At 47.3% G+C, this 12,571-nt stretch overlaps 1 protein-coding gene across 1 annotated transcript in view; it reads right to left on the bottom strand.

The window, feature by feature from the left end:
- Positions 1-12,571, bottom strand: part of WNT3 (Wnt family member 3) — a 51,666-nt gene that overhangs the window by 13,674 nt on the left and 25,421 nt on the right. Inside the window, exon 2 of the mRNA XM_080565088.1 lies at positions 564-805. Within this exon, the coding sequence (XP_080421214.1) occupies positions 564-805 (242 nt within the window). The remainder of the gene's footprint in view (positions 1-563; positions 806-12,571) is intronic.

The raw sequence follows: 12,571 nt of genomic DNA, 5'->3' as shown, positions 1-12,571 counted from the left end.
TTGTCCCTCAGCATGGTGTCAAGAGAAGGCATGAGATGGACATCCTGGCTTTCATACGTCTCCTCTTGCATTTGAGCAGTCGCCTTCAGAAAGACATTTCTAGTTTGGTTCTCGCAACAAAGTCTTCCAGCAGTCTCCTTTCAGACTGCGTTTCTCTGCAGCTAGTGTTAGAGGTGCCTAGCTATCTTGGTGCCCAACATCTCACTTTTCTCAGTGTAACGCCCAGACCTCACTGGGATTTCCAACCTTATTGTGCCTCATCAACACGTTTCCAGTGTTCCCGGTCTGTGCATCAGGAAAGGTGGCCTTTCAGGAGGAAATGCTGAAGAGGAGCAAGCACTTGTGTTTGGAGAGAGGAGAGGGAAAATCATTTTGTTCTATGGAAGAAAGAAACTGGAGAAATTAGGGTTGAAAGCTAGGACATCAGAATCTTTCCCAACAGTCTCAGTGTGTTCCCAGCAGGATGTTCAGGGTGTGTTGTGGCTGAAAACCAAATGGAAACGAGACAGCTCTGTCTGCCATGGCAGCTGCATCCCCCCCAAGCCCCCGACTTCTCTGTTTACCTTTGTCCAGGACGGGCCCAAAGATTGCCAGGCTGTCATCAATGGTGGTGCAGTTCCAGCGGCGGCCTCGGAACTGGTGTTGGCACTCCTGGATGCCCAGCTTCACCCCCTCGGCCACGCTGGGCATGATTTCTATGTAGTTCCGGCAGAAGCGGAGCTGCTTGGGGACGAGGCCAGGGATGGAGCCGCAGAGGATGGGCTGGGACCCCAGGGAGCTGTACTGCTGGCCTAATGCGAGGGACCTGCAAAGGAGAGAGAACAATGTGAGGGGTGGGAAACCAGCTGGCATCATTCTTCCTGTCCCTGCATCCATCCCCAGGGAAATTCGATAAGTCAGGATGAACCAATAGTCCAGGGAGAGTGAGAGTCCTGAAAAAGAGGGATTTTGCAAGAAAACAAGAGACTTCCTACTGAATAGCACTGAAGGACTTTCACACCTGAAGATACCCTGGGCTGTAGAAGTGCATGCATTAATTCATCATCCTTTGTGGACACAGAGGGAGGGATTCAGCTCCCTACATGGAAGCACCTAGAGCCATTCACAGTGGTCCCAAGTATCTGAGACTTCCCCAAGGGGCTGATGGATCTGACAAATGCCCTGCAGGGAGCTGTACCAAGGGGAGGCTGGGCTGTCAGGAGACACTGACATGAGGGTTTCTAAAATTTGGCCAGTGTGGGAAGTGTCCTGTCTAATGCTGAGTTCATCACCACCTACTGGAGAGGGGCTGGTCTGGAGTCAGGCATGTCAATGTCATGTGGTCGAGCCTCTCAATGGTCCCAGCAGATGTTGAACCACTATGGTTCCACCCTGATGGACATCAGCCTCTAGCTGCAGCTGTGAGCCAGAGAGGAGGCTGGAGATGCATGGTGAAGGTGCTGGAGCGCAGATTGGACCAGATATTTTCCTACTGGTCTAAGGAGCTGTCAGCTCCCAAGCAGGAAATAAGTGGATCAGATTGTTTATTTGTCCAGAAATGGTCAGTGCAAGGTGAAGACATATTTGCTGAAAAAGATACCTGCTATTACGCAAAAACGAGGATAGTCCTTCAGTTACTGCTGCTTAGCATCCAAGCCCCCTTCAGTCTATGTCCAGAACATGTGGTAAAACCTGTGAATGAGCAGGTGGCTCTGTAAAGGAGCAGACTTGAAGCACTCAGTTGCTTCCAGTACAGAAATCTCAGTCCAGATGCTATCATGGGCAAATGCCAAAGAGCTTTGACTTAATATGTCCATATCTCTCTTCTGCTGGGGAGCTGAGAGTTGAATAGAGGATGCCAGATGAGGTGTCTTTTTCTGCACACTGCTTTGTAGCTGGCCTGCCCTCAGCCTGCATTGCTGCATGGGGTTATTTCTCCCCAGGTTCCTTGGTTGAACCGCACAACATTCCTGTTACATGACATTCCTGTTCCATTGCCCAGTCTGTAGAGTTCCCTTTGAATGGCATCACAATCTGGGGCATGAACCATTCCTCCCAATATTTTTTTCTTTCCTAATCTGCCCACTCATACCTGAAGAATGCTTGTGAGCTAATCAATCATTTTATAGCCACAGATTAATTCAGGTTGGCAGAGACCTCAGGAGGTCTCCAGTCCAATCTTCTGCCCAAAGCAAGGCCAGTTTTAAAGCTAGATTATGTTTCTCAGGGCCTTGTCCTTCTAGGATTTGAAAACCACCAAGGATAGAGATGCCATTGCCTTATGGGACCTGTGTTTGACTATGCTTGTCCTGAAATGCTCATGATAAAGCAGATGTGCTTGTTTCAATAACTGCCAAACATCACTTTTCAAAAGGTTGCAAATGACTCAACAGTTAGCCCCAAATTGGCCATGGCACCCAGAGAGGCTATTTGCACTAATATATCCTGATACCCAGCTCAAATGCTGAGATTGCACCTGAGCAATATGCTGTAGAAGTCTCAGCCAATTCCCAGGGTCATTACTTTGGACGTTAAACAAACAGATGGAAATGGCAGAGACCCCTGCCCCAATGAGCTGAGTGTCTTCTGCTGTTTTCCTCACCCCACGTCTCACTTTGCCCTGGAGGATGCCTAGGCCTGACGCATGTCCCATAGAAACATGGGGATCTTCACCAGAACTTGTTGTAGGATCAGCAAGTGCAGTAAGAAGTTGGTTTGCTGGGGATAGCACTGGACACTAAATGGCTCTGGGAGAGCCCTTGTTGCTGATTTGACACCCGTAAGTGGTTGAATTAATTGCACCCTAAAGATTGTAGGATGAAAAGGAAATCCCAGGGTACCAGCTATGGAGAGAAGTCATTTCAGCCCATTTCTCCTGCACCTCCCCTGCTCAGAAACCCCACAGCAGGACAGTTCTGCAGCTGCCAACACTTCAGGGCAGAGCACAGGGTATAATTTTCTGACTCCATCTCCAACGCCCAGCAGAAGGACACACAGCAGAGGGGCATGAAGATACCGTTGGGAGGCAGCACAGTGTAACAGGCAGCACACGAGGACTGGTTCCCAGAGCTGCTTTGTGCTTCCAACTCCCACCAAGTGAAATTTGATCAGGGAAGACTCAGCATTGCTGCGAAGACCTGTCAGCTCCAAGCAACAGTTGTGAGTAATCTTAACCTCATCATACATCCAGCAGGGCCAGCAGTAGTGGAAAGAAGCAGGGTGCTTGAGTTGCCTTCCCCCAGACATCTGCTCTTGCAGACGATTCATCTGTTCAGAGATTCTCTGCTCTGTTTTACGCAGTGTTGGAGGTGAAGTCTGTATTCAGTGTCAGAGGTCACAAGGCTGTGCCTGCGGCAGAAGTTTCTCGCAGCAGTGGTGGTGGTGAGTTGGCCTGGTGTGCTGGCCATGGGCTCCACCCCATGTCACACGTGCAGGCTAGTGGTGCTGCGGCTCACCAACAAAAATCTTGTCCTAATTTCTTATCTGGATGGTAAATTTGATCTCTGGGGTGCTTTGACACCAGTGGGCAGCTCAGCTCCACCACATCGCTCTCTCACTCTCTCTCCTCAAAAGAACAGGACAAGAAAATACAATGAAAAAAGGCTCATGGGCTGAGTTAAGGACAGGGAGATCACTCACCAATTATCGTCATGGGCAAAACAGACTCAGAATAGGGAGATTAATGAAATTTATTACCAACTAATGACAGATGAGAGTAGTGAGAAACAAAAGGCAAACTAAAAATACCTTCCCCCCATCCACCCTCTTCTACATCCTCCCCCTCTGCGGTGCAGGGGAACGGGGAATGTGGGTTGTGGCCAGTCTGTAATGCTTCAACTCTGCCATGCCTTCACGTCACTCTCTGCCCCTGCTCCAAAGTTGGGTCCCTCCCACAAGCTTTCGACCTTCCTGAACTGATCCTGTGTGGGCTTCCCGCAGGCAGCAGCTCTTCAAGAACAGCTCCCACATGGCTCCGTACCATGGGGTCCATCTGTCAGGAGCAAACTGCTCCAACCTGGGTCCCCCATGGGCAGCAGCTCCCCCAGAACCCCTGCTCCTGCGTGGGCTCCTCTTCACGAGCTGCAGCTCTGGCCCAGGGCCTGCTCCACTGTGGTCCTCTCCATGGGCCGCAGCCTCCTTCAGGCCACAGCCACCTGCTCCCCCGGGGGCTCCTCCACAGGCTGCACTGTGGAGATCTGCTCCGTGTGGGACCCGTGGGCTGCAGGGGGACAGCCTGCTCCACCAGGGGCCTCTCCACATGCCACAGGGGATCTTCTGCTCTGTGCATGGAGCACCTCCTGGCCTCCTGCTGCTCTCACCTTGGTGGCTGTAGGGCTGGTTCTCTCCACATTTTCTCACTCGTCTCTCCCAGCTGCTGCTGTGCAGCAGATTTTATTTTTTTTCTTTCTTTAAGTCTGCTCTCACAGAGGCACAGCCAAGACCACTCATTGGCTTGGCTCTGGCCAGCAGCAGGTCCCTTTGGAGCTGGCCCTTATCTAACATGGGGCAGCTACTGGACTCTTCTCACAGAGGCCGCCCCTGCAGCCCCCCTGCTACCAAACCCTTGCCACGTAAACCCAATGCAATCCTTCAGGGAAACAGGCCCCACACTTTCCTGTCTTTCTTTCCATGTTGGCATCCTTCCTTGCTATCAGAGCCTACATTTCTCTAGTTCCCATTGCGTCAAAGGGAAATAGCCATTTTGTATCCCTGCTCCACTGGTCCCAGCTTTACCCACAGGAGGCGACGTATTTTCCCAGCATCGACTCACAACCCAGGCATTTTGCATGCTCGAGGGCAGAAGTCATAAAAGCCAGACAGCTCTGCCTGTCTGGGGGACTCCCTTTCATCCCTGTGTGTACAAGTGTGAGTGGACAGATGTGCACATAAAGGTAGGCTTTTGTGCGTGTGCGTGTGAGCACAGTGCACAACACAAGGAGCATGAGTGCCTATGGCAAACACATGGGAAATCCCTTTTTTCTTTCTCTGCTTAATCCCTTAAATCTCTCAGGAGTCCCGACACTGTCTGTCAAGCCAGTGACTCCTTTTGTTCCCGTCCAATAGCACTAGAGTGGGCAGAGCAATGGATCCAGCAGCCTCGAGTTGACCCTCCATGACTCCCATTGGTCAGGGATGAACTTTTGAAGCCCTGGAAGGAGATGGGCTTCTGCAGACCCTTGTGGATAGGTGCGTCCTTGAAGAGGTGACTCATGTCTTCGCACTGCTTCAGTGTGGAAGATAATGTGCCATCTCAGCTTCATCCTTCCTACAGAGATGACTGACACACTCATCTATTTGGGCCACTGGTTGGACAAACACATGGTAACGAGAAAAATTTAACCTAATAGTATTTGACAGGAGCAGGATTTGATCACATTAGAATTGCACCAAAACATATACAATTTTTATGTTTGCAATGTTTGGAATTTTTATGTTATGGAATTTTTAGAATGAACACTAAGAAAGGTTTTCTGCCAGCAAGAGCAAAAGCTGCTAGGACATTTCTTTTCTCCTTTTCTCTCTGCAAGAAAGTGGAAGCTGCATTGCCCAGGACCCTCAGGACAGCACAATGCTCCACAGGCTGCCTGTCAGAGCTGGGTTTTGCTGCTGCAATGTGCTGTAAAGGAGCTCTTTCCAGCTCCAAACTCAGCAGCTGAAAACAGCTGAATCTTCATAGCATTTTTTTCCATTTTTTCCCACCATATTGTGGACCTCACCAGCCCTCTGGCCAGGTGGGCAGGAAAGCTTTGGGCAGTAGAACTGCACGTCTCCAAGAGTGCGTCCTGTCCTAAGGAGCTGGACACTCCCAACATTGCAGCTCTTCCTTGTCTCCTCTGATGGATCTCCCATGGAAATGTAAACATGCTCTGGGGATCCTGTACAACACTGTGACATTTCCCTTAACTAACTCAATAAAAGGAACTTGTGTTATCATCCTGGGAGCTCCCAGCAGACCTAAAGGGCCATGCAGAAATACATGGTTGTGAACATCGCAGATGATGCCGGTGGTGGTGATTCCAGTGCTGAAGTGAGGTCACAGCAATCACTGGGCCTATGGGACATACATACATTAGTAAGTGCGATGTGCTTGGAAGCTCCGACTTTCTTTGGCTGCCTCCTATCCTGGAGCCTGGGCTGACCTGCACAGAGAGCCAAGTTCATGGGTCTGCTGTGTGAGTGCTGGGGGACATGGCATAGCCACCTTTTCTCTCTGTCTCAGAACTGATTAAATAACAAGTGCTTTTCCTAAACTCTTTGAGATCCATGGCTAGAAATAATCCTTGAGGGCACCAAGGACCTGGTAGAAAGGAGACTCTTTTAAACCACCCTCCCACAGCAACTAAAGTCACTGCAGCATAACATTACAAGGAAAATGTCAGTTCTTCTTGTGCCCTCTACCATCCTTTCAGTGCCCCCATATGGATCCCTGCAATATATATAACACACTGGGAAAACTAGGAATCAGCAGGACAAAAGCAGATCACAGTTCAGGTTTCTTGTTTGCCACCTGCTGTCTTAGAGAAAAACTTTCTCTGCCTGAAGGATTTTTCTTTGTACCATTTTTAGATGTATTTGGCATTTTCCAGTTCTGGGCCATGTTCTGCTTAAAATGGACAATTGTACAGGCTGGCATCCCACCATTTTACGGTGCTCAGTGGTGTAGAGCTGATACATTGAAAAGCACACTGGGAGACAGCAGTTTTCATTCTGTTTCTTTCATTTCATTCATTTCTGTTTCTTTTTAGTGCTGTGTGAGACCTTCCCAGCTACCAAAGAAGGTATTTTGCCCTTCCTAGCAGGGGCATCATCACACACTTGCTTTCCAGGTAAGAAAGGGCTGTACAAAATCTCTGCAAGCTGATGTCACAACACTGCATGTTAAACAAAAGTTTTCCAGCCAGACATCCAGACCTTGTTGGTTCCGTTATGGTACATTTTCAGCTGTCTGACTAGCTCAGCCTAGCTCATGGGTCTCAGCCCAGCAGATAACTTTGTCAGAGGTGCCCTTATATACAAAGTGCCTCCAGCTGCTAACTCTATTCTGCTGCCTGACCTTAGAGGGGGTATTATGTCGGGTATAATATTCAAATATTTTAATTCTTGCAGATTGCTGACTACAGCTCTTTGTGAATAGAGTAAAACACAAATTTTGGGGTTTCTCTAAAGATCAAGAGCAACATGAGGGATATTTTTGCAAGTAAAAACATGCAATATATATATGCACATAGGAGCTTGAGAAATGCCAAGTCTTGACTGAATAGGCAGATCAGATGAAAAGACAACAGAATTTGAATAAGGAACACTATATTTTACTAGAGAACTGGATATTATTAATGATCCCACGTCTTTGTTCACAAATCTACTAAAAATCACAAAGCTACTTAATCTGTGCTGAACATGCCTTGAGTTTTGAACTTTTCTGTGGGGTGGTCCCTTCTGTCCCTGGTATGAGATATCACAATTACCACAGACTCTCCACCAAACTTTGCAGTCATTGTTAAGCTCTAAAAAGCAGACAGAAAATTCATATGAGAGAGAGAGATTCGACTGCCTAAGCATTAGAAGCTGATCCCCCAGATGAGGGCAAGTCTCATGGGCATGAGCATGGATGTAGTTTTGCTGTATTACAGCCCCTGAAATGCTCTGTAGACATTACACGGCAGTGTGATGTGAACTCTTGAACAAGAGGGCTTTTTTCCACTTGGTGTGTTTGCAAATTGTCTCATTAACTAGCTTGTATGAACTGCATGATCTGCACAAAATCAAGCAGCCCACAAGGCCAGTTTCTGCCCAATTAAGATTCTGCCTTAATTTAATCACACCTGAGGACCAGAAACATTTCTAAAACCTTTACAAAGGCAAATGTTCACCTAGAGTTTCTCCCAAAGCCATGGTTGCTTAGAAATAGGCTAAGTATCCATCTGGGAGCTCTCCCAAAGGAACATCTCGGGGTGTTTCAATCCCTCTAGGTCCCTCATACATGATTTTTGTTTATTGTCCATAAAACAAAGTGGTGCTCCGTAAGTTTATTGTCTACTATTTACAGCTACAGAAATCCCCTTCAAGGAGGGCTTAATCCTTCCTCCAAGCACTGCAGGACAGAAAGACTTTCCCAGTGCTGGGAAAGTGACCCATGGGAGGCTCAAGCAGAGGCCAGGGGTGGCCAGCCCATGTTGTTTAGGGGCACATGTTTCATAGCACCAGCTGGTTAGAAATTTGGCAACCTGCTTCGTTCACAGAGAAATGTTGATTATTTCCAGAAAAAGACAAGGGGAAAGCTCTTAATGATTATGATCCTCTGAGAGAGGTATCATTGGTGCATGTGCTTGTGTTTTGAGATATCAGAATGATGAATTCTCAGGTGCTACAGAGATGCAAAAAAGAAGGCTGCTTAGGGTTTGAGAAATTAGAAGGAAGGGCTAGTATTTTATTTTAGTTTGCTATCAACACTGATGTTGAAACTGAAACACATCACAGACTATATCTACACAAAGTCAAACAAAAAGCCTTATTCACGTTGGCCGAATACCAAATGGCCTGGTCATTCTGCAGTGATGGTCTAATTTCCCTGTGACCTATCACTCAAAAGTATTGCAAGTAACAAAGAAGCCAAGCTCAATAAAGCCATTCTTACAGTTGACTATCACATGACAATGGCACTAGTTTAGGGGCTTCTCAAAGTGGGGCAAAGTACCATGATTTCACTAAAGAAGGAATTGCAAGCCCTCTGGCTACTCTCCATGAATCTTGCAGCATGAAGCACATGAGCATGTTGTTGCTGAAGAGTACAGAGGTTGATGCACTCTGAATTCACACCTGGGCTTGCTGTGAGCATGTTTCCATCCTGCCTGTCATCTGTGTGTTTTCGAAACAATGTCCAAGATTGTGAAATATCTTTTGCAAGAGGCTAGCAGATCAGGTCCTGCTAAGTATGAAGAGCTGCCAGATCACAGAGGGACACTAGTGAACTGTCATCTGCTGATGTTATGCCTAACAGGAAACAAGCTGGGAAAGCCTAGGCTGTGGGACACTAACTCAATCCACTGGCATCAGCTGATATACACAGAAGAGGCCAAACTAACTGTTCTGCCTGCACTGTGATCCTAGGAGCTACTGCCAGATCTTGGAAAGTCAAGCAGTACACAAGATGGAAAAATGTGGATGAAGAGTAAAGAAAAAAATTAAACACCACTTATGTCAAAAAACTTGCCTCAGGGTCACCGGAGGCTGGCTTCATACAGGAGAAGAATATACCTGGGCCAGCAGCAGCCTCTGAGGAGAGATGGAGAGTGTGATTCCTCTGAGCAGATGTATGGGTCTGCCTGGCTGAGGCGGCTGAATACCAAGCCTGACTGCAGACATGTAAAATTTGGGGAGGAAGATCCCCCTGCACTCCCGAGCTGGTGGATTCGCAGCTGTTAGCAGCAGTCATGTTGCCATCTGGGGAGTACTCCAGTGACCCAGTGACCCAGGGGACAGCCTAGACTAGAGCATTGCTGGGCTGAACATGAACTGCTGCATTATGTTAAGGCTGATTGCTAAATTGTCTCATCCTCAAATCTGTCAGGAAAGGAAGGACCGAGGGAAGTGTCCTTCCAAAATCCTGCATTGGAAAGGTCTGGACCACTCAGAGTTGGACGGGTGAACTCAGCCCCAACATCAACATGTAAAGAAGACATTTTTTTCTGTTTTCTATGAGATGGGAGGTCCCCAGCCAGTTTCCTAAGGGCTCAACAAGCCTTGTGCCAGACTATTACCAACTGCATTGGAGTAGGGTGATGGGTCTGACAAAGGGTGGGTTGACAGAAACATTGCAGCAGGAAAAAAGTATATTCATGCACTAGGGAAAAGGGGCCAATTCAGGCAATATGGATGAAGTGCCAGTGGATGGATGGCAGAGAAGGCAAGAGAAGGCTCGCCATGTAGGCAGACTGCAGAATTACTTTAACCTCTGAGTATTTAATCCCAGAGAGATAAGAATGGGAAGAATGGCAATGGATATTGTTATATGGCAAGAAGGGAAAGCCAGAGAAGGAAAAAGCTAGGATGAGACTCAAGGAAACATCAAGATGAGCATTGGAAGGAGGTAGCAGGGGAGGAGCTTGCTCTGCTCAGTTCAGGTAGACCTCTGTGAGTGTTCACATTCATGTTTACATTCAATATCAACCACCATTTTATGTAGTTCCCACTGTATGTTTTTAATCATTAGAAGAAATTGCCAAATGATGCCCTGTAACAATAAAGCGTCCCTCCTAAAAACTGCTGTCCTATGTTGTTTGTTTTTTGTTTTTTTTTTTAATTTTCTTCCTCTACTCTAAAAAAAAAGTCACTGTTGTGAGTGGGATGTGGTTTCCCTCTTTCCCCTTATAAGTTGCATCCACACTCACAGGCTTAGCGAAGCTTACAGGCATATAGGGGTGCAAGGAAGATACTTCACTCAGAAGCCAGACATTCATTCAGGGTTTATATCATGAAATGGTTTCTTAGCTGAATGTAAAAGTTACACATTGATGGTGTGGTCAGTTATTTCAACACTTAATCTCCAAATGTATTTTCTTCAATAACCCACTAACCTACCAAATAATCTGCATAGTATTTACCACTTCAAATGCCTGCATTTTGCAGATAATGTCCCTTGCTAATCACAAGGTAGGAATGTGCTAATCCCCATCTTCTGTCTGCTGGACTATTTTACAGGCAGTCAGAGGATGTAAGCACCTGGACCTGGCTGAGCTCCCACGCATTGAGCAGCAACAATGCTCTCTTCCACTGACACATTTGGTTTGGGGTGAGTGTGTGGCATGTGAGAGATGACTGAATCCCACCTCTGCCAAGGAGATGCAAATTTCGGTGTCTGAGGTCAATGTTCTGGTGATAGGACACTAATTCTAGGAGGGGACCATCTCCTTATAAAGTAGATTCTCAGTATGCAAGCTTTCGGAATCAGGTGTTTTTCCACTGAAGACTGGTCTGCTCTAATTTTGAGGTTAGGGCTTTTGTTCACACTCATGTTCCCCCTCTCAGACAATGGAAATCTGTTGCACATCATGGACCATCTTTGGCAGAAAGGACTCACTAACAGTCACTCCACAGTCTTCATCTAGATCACCTCCAAATGTACGAGCCAACCCTTGGTGAGCACTGGGCTGTGTAGCTCCTGGATGCAAGGCAACCTGTCCCCCTGGGTCTGGCTTGAACAAAATGTACTAGAGGAAGCCTTGTGCTCTGAAACTGCTGATTGGCCAACATCATTTGGGCAAGATAAAAATGCCACTGGGTGGTGTTTGGAGAGTTGTGTCTTCAAATGGAAATACCTGTGACCCATGGTGGTTGCTTTTTTTGGATGCTGCTAGCCTTGCTGTAAGGACTTTAAGGACCGCTAAACAGTGTCACCAAGTAGCTGTGTGCTGGATGGTTCACACAGCTCCATGATGTAACAGCCCACGGTGGTCCCAACAATGCCAGATGTGAACCAAAATTATTGCACATTTGATACTTAACATGAACTGCTCCTGCCATCCCACATTGGCCATTGCAGTTGGCCATAATCTGAGGGGATGGTAAATAGCCAGGTGTTAGGGTGGTGCTGTCTGATGCCATAGGCATCACTCCTTCTTGGGCAGGGTATGGGCACATATTTCGTGACATCCTTGATGCACAGCACTCCAAGGAGATCCACTCTGGTGGGCATGGGAGGAGGCAATGACTTGCAAGCAATTGGAGCAGATGCAAGGAGTGGCAGAGCTCTCACTCAAAGATTGTGAATTTTAGGGTTGAGGAGAAGAGCAAGTGCAGAAAAGAAGATGGAGGCATCCAGCTGAAAAAAGTGTCTTCATCACCATGGTGGTTCAGCCATTCGAGGGTTAAAATCCTTGCAGCACTAAATAATTTTTAAACAGTTGATTAAAAGATGTAAAGATTGTGGGAGTCATTTGTTTCTGGTTCATTCATAGTTCCTACCGCTGAAATGGCTCAACATGTCTGGTTTGTACCCAAATCAGTGGTTGCTTGTGACACCAACAAGGCAAACCACTTACTGGGCTTTGTCAGTGTGGGTTTAGCACATCGAGGGAAATTATTGTACTCTCTTGGTGTTGGTGACACCAGACTGGGAACTCTGCATGCAGTTTTAGGTCCTTTTAGGTGAACTAGAGATGTAAAGAAAGTGGATGGTCTCCAACAGATAAGATCATGATGGTCAGGGGTTGAGAGCATGTTGTGCAGCGAGATAAGGAGGGAACTGAGCTGGTTTAGGATGGACAAGAGAAGGCTGAAGGGTGTCTAAAAAGGCCTACAACTCTATGTGGGGAAGTTGCAAATCTGATGGAGCCAAACTCTTCCCACGGTACTGGGTGATATAACAAGCTGGGTTTTGAAGTTCAGATTGGCATTAGGAAAAATTCCCCTTGCTGGAGGGTGCTCTTGCCCTGGGGGGATCTCCATCCTAAGGGGTTTGTAGGGTTCAGCTGGACAAGACCCCAGCTGCCTTGGAGTGATGCTGGGGATGGCCCTGCCCCACAGAAAATTGGACTGCGGACCCTGAGGGTCTCTTCCCACCAGCACTGCTATCCTTGGCCTGTAACAAGCTCAG

Source organism: Anser brachyrhynchus (genome assembly GCF_964034855.1).
Source record: "Anser brachyrhynchus genome assembly, chromosome: 22".
Lineage (NCBI taxonomy): Eukaryota > Metazoa > Chordata > Aves > Anseriformes > Anatidae > Anser > Anser brachyrhynchus.
The sequence above is the reverse complement of the archived record's forward strand: the minus strand, read 5'-3'. Positions and strand labels throughout refer to the sequence as shown.